The sequence below is a fragment of the Rhinoraja longicauda genome, chromosome 16, assembly GCF_053455715.1.
Source record: "Rhinoraja longicauda isolate Sanriku21f chromosome 16, sRhiLon1.1, whole genome shotgun sequence".
NCBI lineage: Eukaryota > Metazoa > Chordata > Chondrichthyes > Rajiformes > Arhynchobatidae > Rhinoraja > Rhinoraja longicauda.
The window spans coordinates 6,112,865-6,131,437 of NC_135968.1; the positions used below are offsets into that span (position 1 = coordinate 6,112,865).

The 18,573-nt window shown below is 44.3% G+C and overlaps 2 protein-coding genes across 2 annotated transcripts; both read left to right on the plus strand.

Annotated features, from left to right (window-relative positions):
• Nucleotides 1-2,732: 2,732 nt before the first annotated feature.
• LOC144601138 (putative G-protein coupled receptor 139) lies at nt 2,733-3,650 on the plus strand (the record flags this gene model as incomplete). Its single annotated transcript, XM_078413094.1, has 1 exon — nt 2,733-3,650. A coding segment is annotated over one exon (918 nt), but the record flags the coding sequence as incomplete, so codon positions are not given.
• A 6,320-nt stretch (nt 3,651-9,970) lies between these two features.
• LOC144600800 (putative G-protein coupled receptor 139) lies at nt 9,971-17,333 on the plus strand. Its single transcript, XM_078412692.1, has 2 exons — nt 9,971-10,078; nt 16,392-17,333. The coding sequence occupies exons 1-2, from the start codon at nt 9,971-9,973 to the stop codon at nt 17,331-17,333; spliced, it is 1,050 nt and encodes a 349-aa protein (XP_078268818.1).
• The last annotated feature ends 1,240 nt before the right edge of the window (nt 17,334-18,573 follow it).

The window sequence follows — 18,573 nt, forward strand, 5'->3', positions numbered from 1 at the left end:
CATCCTGTGTGTAGGACCAGAGGGCGCTCATTTAGAAAGGAGGTGAGGAGGAACTATGTGTCAGAGGGGAGTTAATCTGCCGAACTCATTGCCACAGCGGGTTGTGGGGGCCAAGTCAATGGGTAGTTTTAAGCCAGAGATAGACAAATTCTTGATTAGAAGGGGTGTCAAGAGTTATGGGGAGAAGGCAGGAAAATTGGATTAGGAGGCAGAGATCAGAATCGATGGGCAGAATTGTCTACTTCTACTATAACTCGTGAACTTGTGCATAACCAACGACCAATCTCACATCGGACATTCCCTCTTCTACACTCTCGCATCATTCAAGAGGTGCAGAAGTGTGAAAATGCATGCCTCCAGAATGAGGGACAGTTTCCTCCAAGCTGTTATCAGGCAACTGAACCATCCTCTCTCCAACCGGAGAGGTGTCTTGATGTACAATCGACCTCACTGAGGACCCTCGGCCTACCTTTAATCGGAATTTACTGCACTTTATCTTGCACGAAACGTTATTCCCTTCATCCTGTGTCTGTACTCGGTGGACGGCATGATTGTAATCACGTATAGCTTTTCCGCTGTCGGCGTAAAACGCAACAAAATAGCTTTCAATGTACGTCGATGCACGCGACATTAAACCAAACTAAACTAAACATTTCCTGATATGTCTTTATAGCTTGAACGTTGAGAAGATCATTTCAAACTTTGCAGATGTGAGAGCACTTGGAAATGTGGTAAAGAGCGAGGAGGAGTAAAAACTTCAAATGAGTGGGGACGGATGGAGGCTGAAGAAGGGTCTCGACCGGGAATGTCACCCATTCCTTTTCACCCGAGATGCTGCATGACCCGCTGAGTTACACAAGCATTGTGTGTTTATCTGCGGGTGGGGGCATGGTCTGTTGAGTGAAATGTCACGCACTAAAATGCGTAGTGATAGATGTTGACAAAAATAACAATGTAATTTAATAGGCACCGTATATCTAAAAGGTGACATGCGTTCAAAACTAGATGGCATTTGCATTCATCCATTTTACGGCATTAAAAAATGACACTCAAATTGACTGCAATAAGCTGTTTGTTTCATGAATATAAATAAAATCTGTGATGCAACACACTCCAACGGGGAGACGAATTCAACAGAAAAACAAAGCTATTATCTAATTGCACCTCTCAGGAATTGATGGGGTGCAATGCTCCATTTGGACACATATAATAAGGGATGTTATGAATGTCGAGTAGGCCGAATGTGTGATCCGGATCACACTTCGCTCCGAGAAAGAGAATGCACGCTCCGCCTCGTGGTGCCGTGTACGCCGTTTACTACACTGCTCTTGCAGCTTGCGCTATTCCAGGTGAAACTGTTCAGCGAGATATTGTTATTTACAGTGCTCAGGTTGATGGATAACAGGAATTAAAATTTGTATTCTCGTCTTGATTCCGTTGCATTCCACTTGCTGCAGTCTAATTTTGTGTTTACAGTGGATAGTAGATGTGTTTCATTCACCGTCTGTAGCTAAAAAGCACTTCGAAATAACATATTGTAAACCGCTTAATGTTATGTAATTTGCAATGCTGAATCGATTGAACTCGTTTAATTTATTGTCGGCACGAAATACACCAAAAGGTATTCTACCTGTTGCATTCATGAGAATGTAGCATTTCCGATGGAGAGAAGATAGGTTTCAACCTTCTGCTTTTAACTAAAAATAACGTTAAATTTGTTTTAAACGCCATAATTTTAATCAATTCGTTATCCCGAAACGATGGGAAACGTTTCTTTTTTTCAATACATCAAACATTTGTGCGAAATAGATCAAATCGTGTCGGAAGGAACAGCAGGTGCTGGCTTACACCGAAGATAGACACAAATTGCTGGAGTCACTAAATGGGGCGGGCAGTATCTCTGAATAGAATGAATAGGCGACGTTTCGGGTCGAGATCCTTCTTCACATTGAGAGTGAGGGGAGAGGAAGTCACAAGAGATAAGGACGGGTAAGGTGTGAAAACGAGACGAAAGGGGATGGCAGATCAAGGAAAATGTACAATAGATCAATGTTAGCTCATAGTGATATCATTGTAAGTGTCTCGATCCGAAACCTCGCCCATTCCTTCTATCCAGAGATGCTGCCTGTCCCGCAGAGTTACGCCAGCATTTTGTGTATGTATTAGATCAAAATGTATTCTACCTGCAGCAGTCTAATCTAGATTTAAATTAGTTCCAATCTAATCTAGGTTTCAAGTGTATCCAATGTAGTGTAGTTGTTTCTTCGTCGTTAACTAAATGCACTTTGAAATAACTTACTGTAAACCGCTTTATTGTGCTTGATTCGTATTCATTGATCGACTGATAGCATTTATGATCTCGTAAAAGCTTTCCGTGATTTTTCCCCATTATCCAACAATGGTTTGAAATAGTTTGTAGTAGGCCACATTATTTCATGTAATTCACGAACCCGAATCGATTGGAAACATTTATTTTGTTGTACGCCCTCAACATGAAAATTTATAGTAAGATACACCAGCTTGTATTCCACTTGCAGCAAATAATATAATTTAGCATTTCCAATCCAAAGTAAATAAAGAACGGGAATAGGTCCATCGATCTACCTAGTTCACGTCATTGATCACACATTTTTTAATGAAACCCATTTTGTATTCTCCACTCCTTCTCAATGTATAATGTCGCTGCAAATAACTGCGATGCGAATTCCACTTGATAATACTCTTAATCTCTCTTTCTGTCTCTTTTTATAGTTAATCTAATGGCCATCGTGACCCTTTCCCGTGGAAAGTGCGGTTTGTCCAAATGTATAACTAAGTACCTCGTGTCGATGGCGGTGACAGATCTCTTAGTCATTATCACCGCTGTTTTAGTAAACCGGATTCCTGCGATCTATTTCCCAGGAAGCTTCCTATCCATCACGCCTGTGTGTAGTCTCTCCATTACTTTAATCCAAGCAGCCAGGGACAGCTCCGTCTGGTTAACAGTCGCCTTCACTTTTGATCGATTTGTGGCTATTTCTTGCCAGCAAATGAAAACAAAATATTGCACAGAGCAGACGGCTGTTGTGGTGATAGCAACGCTGTGCGCAGTGGCAAGTTTGAAAAGCGTGCCCTGGTACTTTATGCACGAACCCCTGTATATAATCAACGGGGTTCCCTGGTATTGCAGAGTGAAGGAAATCCGTTACATCTCAACGCAGTGGAAAGTATTTGACTGGTTGGATCGTATTTTTACCCCATTAGCCCCGTTTCTTCTGATAATCCTGCTCAATGTTCTGACTGTCAGGTTCATTCTAGCAGCGAGTAAAGCGCGCAGGAGACTTCGGGCGCAGAGCAACGGAGAGAAACAAAGCGATCCAGAGATGGAGAACCGGAGGAAGTCCATCGTTTTACTTTTTGCCATCTCAGGCAGTTTCATCATCTTGTGGTCGGCGAATGTTGTACAATTTGCGTACAAACGCCTTACGATGTATAAAGTCACCAGCTTCAATGATCCCAGATATATACTGCAAGAGGGCGCAAATATGCTTCAGTTGTTAAATTCTTGTACTAATACGTTTATTTACGCAGTAACTCAAAGCAGCTTCCGAAAGGAGCTAAAGGATGCGATGAAATATCCATTTATTGTATTGGGCAAAATAATCAAATAATGACAGCCTTAATGTAAAATTAGATTATGTTTTACAAAAAGTTTCCGTGTAAGTTTCGGGGTTCTGAATCGTATTTACTATATTTTCATTTGCTGAAAGTGAAATGTTTGTTGGTATTTTTCGGCTGTGGCAAATATGATAAATATGAGGAAATGCAAAAAGAAAACACTGAAAATACTCAGCATGACTTCGCCGCTGCTGTATTCAGTCCCTCAACTAACGAAGACCAATATTCTTCACCCCCCACCCCCCACCCACACACACACACCCGCAATCAGAACAAACCCCAAATACCTCCGCTTCTACCATCAAGGTTCGACTGTTCGCCAAATGGGCTTCTACCATTCAGGCTGTATCATATCATATCATATCATATATATACAGCCGGAAACAGGCCTTTTCGGCCCTCCAAGTCCGTGCCGCCCAGCGATCCCCATACATTAACACTATCCTACACCCACTAGGGACAATTTTTACATTTACCCAGCCAATTAACCTACATACCTGTACGTCTTTGGAGTGTGGGAGGAAACCGAAGATCTCGGAGAAAACCCACGCAGGTCACGGGGAGAACGTACAAACTCCTTACAGTGAAGCGCCCGTAGTCAGGATCGAACCTGAGTCTCCGGCGCTGCATTCGCTGTAAAGCAGCAACTCTACCGCTGCGCTACCGTGCACGAGACACGTTAGTATCGAAGCATCACATTGCATTTACCTGGATCAAAGTATATCTCCAATTGCCCAGCCTATTTCATTAAGACGTCATTATTACCCTGTAACTTATTTATGCAAGTCTGCCGGAATATTAATAAAATAACATTGGATATTGAATAAAATATATTAATCCAGAAACAGCAAACTGTTGTGAATTGTTCAACCTAAATCGCTGAAAATACGACTGACAGTAAGCCTGGCCGTATTACTGCCAAGGGTTTAGTCAGGCCACAATCCTCTTAGACCAACTGAAAACATTCTGCACGTAACTTGAAGGGTAATCTTCGTGTTGATACATTTAGGTAGACGAACCATTCCAGTCAATAATCTGGTGACGTCAACATGGTCGAAAATGTTGCCTTAAGGAGACAAAGGGAACTGCGGATGTGCTTTTAAAACAACACAAACTGTTGGAGTAACTCAACGGGTCAGGCAAGATCTCTACAGGACGGAGCAGCGATGCTCTGCGTGGGGATCCTTTCTCAGACTGATTGCCGTAGCGGGGAGGGGAGCTGAAGAAGAGAGGTGGAGCGGGACAAAGTCTGGCAAGCGCTAGGTGGATAGACACAAAAAGTTGGAGTAATCCAGCGGGTCAGACAGCATCTCTGGAGAAAAGGAACAGGTTGCGTTTCGGGTCGAGACCCTTCTTCCGACATTCGGTTCTCGACCTGAATCGTCGCCTATTCCTTTTCTCTAGAGATACTGTCTGACCCTCTGAGCTACTCCAGCTTTTTGTGTCTATCTTCGGTTTAAACTCGCATCTGCAGTTTCTACCCACACAAGTGCCAGGAGGATACAGGTAAATTGAGTTTGATTGGCACATGGCTGAAGAAAAGATAGGGGTGAAAAACAGACAACGCGGCATCCGATAAGGAGAGAAGAGGAGTGAACTGCAATGCTAGAGGGGGGGGATAGGTGGAAGTGGACAAGGGGCAGGGGAAATGGATCACAGGAGAGTGGGGGAAATATGTGCGCATCACAATGAGGCATAACGTAGAAACATAGAAACATAGAAAATAGGTGCAGGAGTAGGCCATTCGACCGTTGGAGCCAGCACCGCCATTCAATATGATCATGTATGATCATCCAAAATCAATGCCCCGTTCCTGCTTTCTAGTCCCCTGGGCTCCAAGGAAAAACATCGCAATCTGCCCAACCTCTCTTTGTAGTTCAGGCCCTCGAGTCCTGGTCGCATCCAGATCAATCTTCTCCACTCCCGTTCCACCTAAATGGCATAATTCCTGTAGCAGGACGACCATAATTGAACACAATATTCAAAGTGCGACCTCCCAAAAGTCTTGTAAAAATGTGACGTGTGGTTATGTCGTCTAAACTCAGTTCACTGACTGAAAAAGGCGAGCATGCCAAAGGCCTTCTCCACACCAAAAGTCGCAGACCTCCAGTCCGCAAAACAACCCCACCACCACTTGGTATTTCTACAATAAAGTCGATTCTGTCTCCAGTTACCCAACTGATCGAACCCATGCGATCTAAACTTCCAGATCAGCCTACCATGTGGAACCTTAAAGAAGCGTCTCCCGAAGTTCATATAGACTACAAATACAACTCTACTCTCGTCAAACTTCTTGATTACCTCTTGACAACACTCAATCAAATTATTGCTAAACGATCTCTCACGCATAAAATCGACACACGATTATCCCGAATCAACCTCTGGCTTTACGAAAGCATATATATATATATATATATATATATATCGTATCCTCCGAATCCTCTGCAGCAACATTCCTAACATGTATTTTGTGCGAACCGATCTATTGCTTCAACTCGTGTAATTTCGCGTCTAGCTTCCGAGAGTGCCCTTGGATAGATCTGATTAGACCAGGAACGCCCATCTACCTTTATAAGTCTCAAGAAATCGATCAGTGTGAGGTGTTGTTCTTTGGGAACAAAAACCAGGGGGGAAACGCTCATTGTGCACGATAACGCGACCCCCGCCGCGAATTTCCATCAATGTATTATATTAATTGTAGCGAGGAAGCAGCGTACTATTTAATAGACCCCAAACACTAGTGAAATCATGGGAAGACGCCATATGCTGGAATAACTCAGCGGGTCAGGCAGCGTTACTGCAGTACATGGATAGGTGATGTTTCGTTTCGGAACGTTTCGAGTGAAGTCCCAAGACAAAGCAGGGCCTGTCGTGTGTGTACACAAGTGTGGGGGGGGGGGAGGGAGGTGAATAGCGAGATGTTTGGACAAAGACCAGAGATGAATACGACTTAATACAGAGATGAACACAAGATGGAAGAAAACGGATTAGAGAGTCGTGAATTGTGAAACTCGGGGATGACCCGTTCGTGCACAGTTATATTTGGATGGCATGATTGATTCGTGTTTTATAATTATCATGTACAACTTGTACAAATTATTTTTAACTGCAACGTGTAAGGTCGAAGACAAAGAACAAACGTGACACTCGTTTTGAGAGCATTAGATGCTAAAGTGAGCCACGCAAACACTGAGAAGACGAAAGAAATTATGCAGGTTTCCATTGCCTTTCACTAATTTCCACTGATGCCCCAGACAAAATTATTCTATCTGAACACATCATAGCTCCGATTGGCAACAGCTCGAAATCGCAAGAAATGTGCGTGAAGACCATTCCATCAATCAACCCAACTTCCCATCTACCGGCTACATTTAATCTGCACGCTCCCTCGGATAAACACAGCCAACATAATCCACTGCCACTCTATCGCCCCCAGTCTCCCGTCGGACAGAAGATAAAATAATTGAAAGCACGTAGCAACAAATTCATAATCAGTGTATTTCCCTCTGTTCTAAGACGACTGAAGAAACCTCTCTTCAGCAGGCTCTGGTTCGCTCTAGAATTTTCATACGTCCTTTTTCCCTCTCCCCCGACTCTGAATCTGAAGAAGGGTTTGGACCCGAAATACCTATTCACTTTCTCCAGAGATGCTGTCTGACCCGCTGAATTACTTCAGCTTTTTGTGTTAACCTCTTCGCAAAGGTTGTGATACCGATCTACCAATGTACCTCACTGAGGCCTTTGCGCTTTTTTTTCTTTTGTGTATCCAGTTTCTCTGTTGTGGTAGCACTGTAACATTGCAACACTATATACTGAACTCTGTTTTTTAATCTGTGCTACCTGCTAAACATGTGTATGGTTTGATTGTAATCATATGTGGCATGATTTGACAAGAGAACAATCCAAAGCAGTGTTTCACTATAACTAGGTACACGTGGTAATAATAAGCAAACCCTAATGGCCATGGGGGACACGATGGCGCAGCGGTAGTTTAATTGGCTTGATGTAAGTGTAAAATTGTCCCTAGGTCGTGTAGGATAGTGTTATTGTGCGGGAATCGCGGGTCGGCGTGGACTCGGTGGACCGAAGGGCCTGTTTCCGCGGTGTATCTCGAAACTAAACTAAACTAAACCAACAATTGTGCCTCATCCCATGTTATATCTTATTCTTCAGATTCTTTGTTCTATCCTGAACAATGGCTGAATGGGAGATACCAGAGGGTAACGGTTGACAATTGCATGTCAGGTTGGATGCCAGTGTCTAGTGGAGTACCCCAAGGATCTGTGTTGGGTCCACTGTTGTTTTTCATTTACATTAATGATCTGGATGATGGTGTGGCAAATAGGATTAGTAAATATGCAGATGATACTAAGATAGGTGGTGTAGTTGATAGTGAGGTAGATTTTCAAAGTCTACAGAGAGACTTGGGCCTTTTGGAAGGGTGGGCTGAAAGATGGCAGATGGAGTTTAATGCTGATAAGTGTGAGGTGCTGCATTTTGGTAGGACAAATCAAAATAGGACGTACAGGGTAAATGGTAGGGAATTGAGCAATGCAGTGGAACAGAGGGATCTGGGAATAACTGTGCATTGTTCCCTGAAGGTGGAATCTCATGTGGATAGGGTGGTGAAGAAGGCGTTTGGTATGCTTGCCTTTATAAATCAGAGCATCGAGTATAGAAGTTGGGATGTAATGTTAAAATTGTACAGGGCATTGGTGAGGCCGAATCTGGAGTATGGTGTGCAGTTCTGGTCGCCAAATTATAGGAAGGATGTCGACAAAATGGAGAGGGTACAGAGGAGATTTACTAGAATGTTGCCTGGGTTTCAGCACTTAGGCTACAGAGAGAGGTTGAACAGGTTGGGTCTTTATTCTTTGGAGCGTAGAAGGTTGAGTGGGGACTTGATAGAGGTTTTTAAAATTTTGAGAGGGACGGACAGAGTTGACGTGGGTAGCCTTTTCCCTTTGAGAGTGGGGAAGATTCCAACAAGGGGACATAGCTTCAGAATTGAGGGACAAAGGTTTAGGGGTAACATGAGGGGGAACTTCTTTACTCAGAGGGTGGTGGCTGTATGGAATGGGCTTCCGGTGGAAGTGGTGGAGGCTGGCTCGATTTTATTATTTAAGAGTAAATTGGATAGGTATATGGATAGGAGGGGATTAGAGGGTTATGGTCTGAGTGCAGGTAGATGAGACTAGGCCAGGGAGAATGGTCGGCGTGGAATGGTAGGGCCGGACAGGCCGGTTTCCATGCTGTAGTTGTTATATGTTATATGTTATATACTGCCTGGATTCAACAGAGCCCCCCCCCCCATACTAAACTTAATCCAAGGGTACCAAAAGCCTAACGTGCATAGTCCTCTGGTGGTGTGAAAGCCAAACTGATTCCCATTTCAATGCCCTTGATACAAAGAAATTTCTCCTCAATTCAGTTTTCAATAGTTAACCGTTGTCTCGAGAATTAGTGCAGGCAGCGCATTGAATAAAAACACCTCTTCCACTTTCGTAGACCTACCAGCCTCCCAAAGAATTAAATGCCCCTCAGGTTCTCTGAATATATTTCCCTCCCGCTTTGTACCTAAGCAATCCATGTCATCTCGCACCCTGGAAAAAAAGACCATGCCCCTCATTATTTTACAAGCCTCGATGAGATTACACAATGGCCTCCCTGTCCAAAAAATATATAGTTATAGCGTATCCAGTCGCTCGTCGTAACTTAAAACCTTTAGTCCCAGATGTGTGAAAGTTGCAACCTCCTAACAAGGCAAAAAACCTCTCCCTCAATGTCAGCAGGACAAAGGAGATTATGATCGAATTCAGGAAATGGAGCGATGCACGTTCCCAACATATTTGATGGTGCTGACGGAGAGATGATTGAAAGCGTTACGATCCTAAGAGTAAATATCACCAGCAATTTGTACTGCACCAATGGACAAAGAAGTACATCAACGACTCTACTTCTGGAGAAGGCTTGGGAACTTCGACTGTCCCCAACCACTCTCACCAACTTCTACAGATGCGCTGTAGAACGCATTTTAACAAGGTGCGTCATAGCACGGTTCGGGGACAGTCCCATAAAGACCGTAAGAAATTATAGGGAATTGCGGACGTAACCCCGACAGCCTCACAAACCGGACTCCTTTCCATTGACTTAACCGATACGTCAGACTGGCTCGGCAAAGCCACCAGCATATAAAGAGTAGAAAAAAGGCAAGAGTGGACGCTGGGCCGCGGGAGAATGATGCAGGAGAAGAGATAACGGAAAACCAAGAAATGGCAGAGGAATTGAATACATTTTTGCATCAGTCTTCACAATGGAAGGCGCCAGCAGAATGTCCGCAATCCTAGAGAGTCAGTGGGTGGAAGTTAGTGGATTGGCGATTACTAAGGAGAATGTGCTTGGAAAACTGAAAAGTCTGAGGGTAGGTAAGTCACCTGAACCGGTTGGACAGCACTCCAGTGTACTGAAGGAGGTGACCTGAGAGATTGTGGAGGCATTAATTGTGATATGTCAAGAATCATTAGAGTTATGAATGGTTCCTGAAGATTTTAAAATTGTGTATATCATCCCGCTGTACAATAACGGAGCAAAGCAGAAGAGCGGAAACGTTAGGCCAGTTAGCCAGACTTCGGCAGTTGGTAAGATTTTAGAATCAGTTATAAAGGATGATGTTACGCAGCCCTTAGAGGTTCATGATAAAATAGGCCAAGGCCAGCATGGGTTTGTGACTGAAATATCTGCTAGAGTTCTTAGAGGAAGTTCATAGCAGGACGGACAGAGGGGAAACTGTAGATGCTGTTTACCTAGATTTTCAGGCATTTGATAAGGTGCCACATATCCGGCTGCGATGGAAAGATGATAGCCCATGGTATTAAAGGGAAGATACGAGCATGGATAGCGGGTTGGCTGGATGACAGAAGGCAGAGTTGCAATAAATGGCGTATTTTCAGGTTGGCTGGCAATGACTTGTAGAGTTCCGCAAAGGTCGGTGCTGGGGCCAAGTCTCCTCATGTTGCATATTAATGATTTGGATAAGGGGATTTAATGTTTTGCGGCTAAGTTTGCAGATGATGCCGAGACAGGTGGAGGTGCAGGCTGTGTAGACGAAGCAGGGACTCTGCAGAATGACTTGGACAAGTGAGGAGAGTGGGCAGAGAAGTGGCAGATGAAATTGACTGAAGCCAAGTGAGGAGTGCATTTTGGCAATAAGAATAATGGAGTTTTCTTATTTTCGAAATGGAAAGAGAATCCAGAAATCGGAGTTGCAAAGCGACTTAGGAATGCTGGTGCAGGACTCGCAAAAAAAGTTAATTTGCAAGTCGAATCGCTGGTAAGGAAAACAAATTCGGTGGTAGCATTTATATCAAGAGGACTGCAATACAAACATTGGGATGTAATGCTAAGGTTCTACAAGGCGCTGGTCAGGCCGCATTTGGAGTACTGTGAGCAAATTTGGGCCCCATGTCTGAGAAAGATTGTGCTGGCTCTGGAGATGGTCCAGAGGAGATTTACAAGAATGATCCCAGGAATGATTGGTTTAGCATATGATGCGCGCTTGACTGCACTGGGTCTCTGCTCGCTGGAATTTAGAACGTTGAAGGGGGACCTCCTTGAATGTTAAAGAATAATGAAAGGCATATTTAGAGTGGATGTGGAAAGGATGTTTCCACTGGTGGGAGCGTCTAGCCTCAGAATGAAAGGGCGCTCTTTTACAAAGGAGGTGAGGGAGAACTTCGTGTCAGAGGGTAGTTAACCTGCCGAACGCATTGCCACAGCGGGCCGTGGAAGCCAAATCAGTGGGGCAGTTTTAAGGCAGAGATAGACAAATTCTTGATTAGAACGGGTGACAAAGATTTCTGGGGAGAAGGCAGGAAATGGGATTCCGAGGTAGAGATCAGCCATGATCGAATGGCGGAGCACACTCGATGGGCCGAATGGCCTACTTCTACTATAACGTGTGCTTGTGAATAACCAAGGGCCAATTTCACATCAGACACTCCCTCTTCTCCCCTCTCGCATCACTCAAAAGGTACAGAAGTGTGAAAATGCATGCCTCCAGATTCAGGGACAGTTTCTTCCCAGCTGTTATCAGGCAACTGAACCGTCCTTTCTGCAGCTAGACAGCTGTCCTGATCTACCATCGATCTCATTATCTTTAAGCGGAATTTATTGGACTTTATCTTGCACGAAACGTTATTCCCTTTATCCTGTATCTGTACACGGTGGGCGATATGATTGTAATCACGGCGAGCCTATCCGCTGTCTGCGCAGCACGCAACAAAATAGCTTTCGGTACAAGTGAAAATAAACTAAACTAAACTTTTCCTGATATATCTTTATAACTTGAATCTAGAGAGGAACGTTTCAAACTTTGCGGATGTGGGAGCCCTTGGAACTGTAGTAAAGAGCGAGAAGGAGTAAAGACTTCAATTGAGTGGGGACGGGTGGAGGCTTGGTCTGTTGAGTGAAATGACACGCACTTAAATGCGAAGCGATAAATGTTGAAAAAAAAGCAATGTAATTTAATTGGCACCGTAAAGTTAACATGCTATCAAAACTAGGTGGCATTTGCATTCGTCTATTTCATCCCATTAAAAAATGAAAGGAACTCGACTGCAATCAGCTGTTTATTTCATGAATGTAAATAAAAGTTGCGATGCAACACACTCCGACGGTTCGGCGACTTCAACAGAAAAACAAAGTTATTATCTAATTGCACCTCTCGGGAATTGATGGGGTACAATGTTCCATAAAGACGGCATATAATGAGGGATATGAAGAATAACGAGTAGACCGAATGTGTGATCCGGATCAGACTTCGCTCACAGGAAGAAAATGCACATTCCGCCTCGAGGTCCGGTGCACGCCGCTTACTACACTGCTCTTGCAGCTTGCGCTATTCCAGGTGAAACTGTTAAGCGAGATGTTGTTATTTACTGCACCCTGTTTCCTTGAGAATAGGCTGCTCAGCGCTCCGGTTAATGGATATCAGGAATTGATATTTGTACTCTTGTCATGATTGCGTTGCTTTACTTTCATGCGGTATCTTTACCATGGCGTTGAATGGAGGAAGGTGACGGGTGCATTGGCAGCATAAAAACATTTCAACGAATACCTCCGTCTATCACCTGCGAGCAGCCATGCAGTTGGGGCAAGCTGTATCCAAAGGCATTCCACTTGCTGGAGTCTGATTTTGTGCTTACAGTGGGTAGTAGATGTGTTTCATTCACCTCCAGTCGCTAAAAAGCACTTCGAAATAACATATTGTAAACCGCTTAATGTTATGTTTGTAATCCTGCTTGTAATCCTGAATAGATTGAAATCGTTTCATTTATTGTAAAAATCCTACCATGAACCGTTGGCACAAAGTACATCAAGAGGTATTCTACCTGTTGCATTCACGAGAATGTCGCGTTCCCGATGAATTGCAGACATGTTTTAACCTTCTGCCTTTAACTAAAAAGAACTTTCAAATAATTCGTTTTAAACGCTATTATTTTATGCAATTCGTTATCCCGAATCGATGGGAAGCGTTTCTTTTTTTCCAAAACATCAAACATTTGTGCGAAGTAGATCAAAACCTGCAGAGGGAACTACAGATGCTGGCTTACACCGAAGATAGACACAAACTGCTGGAGTGACTCTACGGGACAGTAAACATCTCTGAATAGAATAAATGGGTGACGTTTCGGGTCGAGATCCTTCTTTATACTGAGAGCCAGGGGAGACGGAGACACAAGATATAAGGCAGGGTAAGGTGCTAAAACGAAGCATCAAAGGGGATGCGGGTCAAGGAAAATGTAGAATAGATCATGTTCATTTTAAGATCATTGTAAGAGTCTCGACCCGAAACGTCACCCATTCCTTCTATCCAGAGGTGTTGCATGTCCCGCCGACCTACGCCAGCATTTTATGGACAACAGACAATAGACAATAGGTGCAGGAGTAGGCCATTCGGCCCTTCGAGCCAGCACCGCCATTCACCGTAATCATGGCTTATCATCCACGATCAGTACCCCGATCCTGCCTTCTCCCCATATCCCTCAACTCCGCTATCATTAAGAGCTCTATCTAACTCTCTCTTGAAAGCATCCTTCGAATTGGCCTCCACTGCATTCTGAGGCAGAGAGTTCCACAGCTTCACAACTATGAGTGAAAATGTTTTTCCTCATCTCCGTTCTAAATGGCCTACCCCTTATTCTTAAACTGTGGCCCTGGTGCGGGACTCCCCCAGCATCGGGAACATGTTTCCTGCCTCTAGCCTGTCCAATCCCTTGATAATCTTACATGTTTCAATAAGATCCCCTCTCCACCTTCTAAATTCCCGAGTATACAAGCCATGTCGCTCCAGTCTTTCAACGTACGACAGTCCCGCCACTCCAGGAAATAACCTCGTGAACTTACGCTGCACTCCCTCAATAGCAAGAATGTCCTTCCTCAAATTTGGAGACCAAAACTGCACACACTACTCCAGGTGTGGTCTCACGAGGGCCTTGTACAACTGCAGAAGGACCTCTTTGCTCCGATACTCAACTCCTCTTGTTATGAAGGCCAGCATGCCATCAGCTTTCTTCACTGCCTTCTCTACCTGCATGCTTACTTTCAGTGACTGATGAAGTAGGAGACCCGGATCTCGTTGTACTTCCCCTTTTCCTAACTTAACACCATGCAGATAATAATCTGCCTTCCTATTCTTACCACCAAACTGGATAACCTCACATTTATCCACATTAAAATGCATCTGCATTCATCTGCCCACTCACACAACCTGTCCAAATCACCTGCATCCTCATAGCATCCTTCTCACACTTCACACTGCCACCCAGCTTTGTGTCATCTGCAAATGTGCTAATGTTACTTTTAATCCCTTCATCTAAGTCATTAATGTATATTGTAAATACCTGTGGTCCCAGCACCGAGCCTTGCAGTACCCGACTAGTCACTGCCTGCCATTCTGAAAGGGACCCATTTATTCATACCCTTTGTTTCCTGTCAGCCAACCAATCTTCTATCCAATTCAGTACCCTACCCCCAAGACCATATGTTCTAATTTTGCCCACTAATTTCCTATGTGGGATCTTATCGAATGCTTTCTGAAAGTCCAGGTACATTATATCCACTGGCTCTCCCTTGTCCATTTTCCTCGTTACATCCTCAAAAAATTCCAGAAGATTAGTCAAGCATGATTTCCCCATCGTATATCCGTGCTGACTCGGAACGATCCTGTTACTGCTATCCAAATGTTCCGCAATTTCTTCTTTTATAACTGACTCCAGCATCTTCCCCACCACGGATGTCAGGCTAACTGGTCTATAATTTCCCGTTTTCACTCTCCCTCTTTTCTCCAGTGGAATAACATTAGCTACCCTCCAATCCACGGGAACTAATCCTGAATCTATAGAAACTTCGAAAATGATCACCAATGTGCCCACAATTTCTAGAGCCACTTCCTTAAGTACCCTGTGATGCAGACCATTTGGCCCAGGGGATTTATCAACCTTCAATCCCATCAGTCTACCCTACACCATTTCCCGCCTAATGTGAATTTCCTTCAGTTCCTCCATCACCCTAGGATTTCTCGCCACTAGAACATCTGGGAGGTTGTTTGTGTCTTCCTGAGTGGAGTCAGATCCAAAGTACCTGTTCAACTCGTCTTGCCATTTCCTTGTTCCCCTTAATAAATTCACCACCTTCTGTCTTCAAGGAACCCACATTTGTCTTGACTATTTTTTCCTCTTCATGTCCCGAAATAAGCTTTTATTATCCTTTATATTCTTGGCTTACTTCCCTTCTTCGTACCTCATCTTTTCTCCTCTTTGCCTTTTGCCTTTTTAGTTATCTTCTGATGCTCTTTAAAAGAGTCCCAATCCTCTGGCTTCCCGCTCATCTTTATATGTTAACATCTTCTCTTTTATTTTTATATAACCTTGACTTCCCTTGTCAGCCACGGTCGCCTCTTACTCCCCTTAGAATTTTTCTTCCTTTTTGGAATGAACCGATCCTGCACCTTCTGTATTATTCCCAGAAATACCTGCTATTGTTATTCCACCGTCTTCCCTGCTAGGGTCTCTTTCCATTCAACTCTGGCCAGCTCCTCCCTCATGCCCCCAGTGTACCCTTTTTTCAACTGTATTGCTGACACTTCCGATTTCCCCTTCTCTCTCTCAAATTGTAGATCAAAACTTATCATATGATCACTACCTCCTAATGGCTCTTTTACCTTGATTTCCCTTACCAAATCCGGTTCATTACACTACTATAAATCCAGAATTGCCTTATACCCGATAGTCTCCAGTACAAGCTGCTCTAAGAATCCATCTCGGAAGCACTCCATAAACTCCCTTTCTTGGGGTCCAGTACCAACCTGATTTTCCCAGTCTACCTGCATGTTAAAATCTCCCATAACCACCGTAGCATTGCCTTTGCGACATGCAAATTTTAACTCTTGATTCAACTTGCACCCTATGTGCTGGCTACTGTTTGGGGGCCTGTACATAAATCCAATTAGGGTCTTTTTACACTGACAATTCCTCAGTTCTCTCCATACTGACTCTACATGTCCTGATTCTATGTCATCCCTTGCAAGCGACTGAATATCATTCCTTGCCAACAGAGCGACCCCACCCCCTCTGCCCACCTGTCGGTCTTTTCGACAGGACGTATACCCCTGAATATTCAGCTCCCAGCCCTGGTCTCGCAGCCATAACTCTGTAATTACCACAACATCATACTAGCCAATATCTAACTTATCTCTCTTTTTATCTCTTTCAATAGTTAATCTAATGGCCATCGCGATCCTTTCCCGAGGAAGATGCGGCTTGTCCAAATGTATAACTAAGTACCTGGTGTCGATGGCCGTGATGGATCTCTTAGTCATTGTCACCGCTGTTTTATTAAACCGGATTCCTGCGATCTATTTCCCGGGTAGCTGCCTGAACATTACGCCTGTGTGTAGTCTCACCATCGCTTTAATCCATGCAACCAGGGACAGCTCCGTCTGGTTAACAGTCGCCTTCACGTTTGATCGATTTGTGGCCATTTGTTGCCAGCAAATGAAAACAAAATATTGCACAGAGCGGACGGCTGTTGTGGTGATAGCAACGGTGTGCGCACTGGCAGGTTTGAAAAGCGTTCCCTGGTACTTTATACATGAACCCCGGAATATAGTCAACGCAGTTCCCTGGTATTGCAGAGTGAAGGATATCCGTTACATCTCACCGGCGTGGAGAGCATTTGACTGGTTGGATCGTATTTTCACCCCATGTGGCCCGTTTCTTCTGATAATTCTGCTCAATGTTTTGACCGTCAGGTTCATTTTAGCAGCGAGTAAAGCGCGCAGGAGGCTTCGGGCAAAGAGCAACGGAGAGAAACAAAGCGACCCAGAGATCGCGAACCGGAGGAAGTCCATTATTTTACTTTTTGCCATTTCGGGCTGTTTTATCTTCTTGTGGACGGCGAATGTAGTAAAATTTGGTTTAAATCAGATCACCTTTGGTTACAAAATCACCAGCTTCAATGACCCCAGATATATACTGCAAGAGGGCGCTAATATGCTTCAGTTGTTAAATTCTTGTACTAATACGTTTATTTACGCAGTAACTCAAAGCAGCTTCAGAAAGGAGCTAAATGATGCGATGAAATATCCGTTTGTCGTATTGGGCAAAATAATTAAATAATGGTAATCTAAATGTAAAAATAGATTCTGTTTATAAAAAGTTTCCGTGAACGTTTCGGGATTCAGAAACCTATTTGCTATATTTCCATTCGCCGAATGTCAAATGTTAAACATCGCCCGTCTCCGTCCATCCCTCTCCTCCACAGCTGCAGAAACCCTCATCCACGCCTTCATCACCTCCCGTCTGGACTACTGCAACAGCCCCCTCTATGGCTCGCCCTCAAAAATCATCAGTAAACTTCAATACATTCAAAACTCCGCTGCCCGACTACTCACCCACTCCCCGATCCGTGACCATATCACCCCCGTCCTTTACAAGCTCCACTGGCTCCTCATCCCCCAGAGAATCCAGTACAAAATCCTCCTCATGACCTACAAAGCCCTCCATAACCTGGCCCCATCCTACCTGACTGACCTCCTCCACAGGCACACTCCCACCTGCACCCTCCGCTCTGCTGCTGCCAACCTCCTGTCCCCGTCCCCCCCTCCAATCCGGACCAAACTCAGATCCTGGGGGGACAGGGCTTTCTCCATCGCTGCTCCCACCCTCTGGAACTCACTACCCCAAACCGTCAGAGACTCCTCCTCACTCACCACATTCAAAACATCACTGAAGTCTCACCTGTTCAGCACTGCCTTCAACCACTGACCGTCACCTCACCTTCTGTCTCCTTTTTCTGTTCGTTTACTTATTTATCTATTTATTTTCTTCTCTATGTTCTAGTAATCCCTGTAAAGCGCCTTTGAGTGTTTGAAAAGCGCTATATAAATGTAATGCATTATTATTATTATTATTATTTTGAAAATATGATTAATGAGGAAATACAAACAGAAAAAAACCCTGTAAATACTCTGCGTTATGTCCCTGCTGTTGTATTGTCCCCCGACTAAAGAAGACCAATATCCTCCCCCCCCCCCCCCCCCCCCCACCTCCCACCCCCTCTTAACGACAGCATTTACCTCCGCTTCGACATTCAAGGTTCGACTGTTCCACAATAGGGTGTTAACAGTCATGGTGTATGACCAAGACACGTTAGTACTGAAACTGCATCATCTGGCATTTATCTGGATTAAAGTATATCTACCATTGCTCAGCCCATTTTAGTTTCAGAAAACCCACCACCCCCGCACCAGGTCTCGCCTCGGTCATTGTCCACTCTCCGGCCCTCCTCTGACCCCAACCCCTTCGCTTGTCGTGTCTTCACCATCCCCCCTGACATCCCGCTTTCTGACACGGAAGG

Coding starts and splice junctions, on each gene's coding strand:
- LOC144600800 (XM_078412692.1), top strand. CDS start 9,971: ATGGAAGGCGCCAGCAGAATGTCCGCAATCCTAGAGAGTCAGTGGGTG. Junction 10,079..16,391: donor GAAAACTGAAAAGTCTGAGG/GTAGGTAAGTCA, acceptor ACATCATACTAG/CCAATATCTAACTTATCTCT.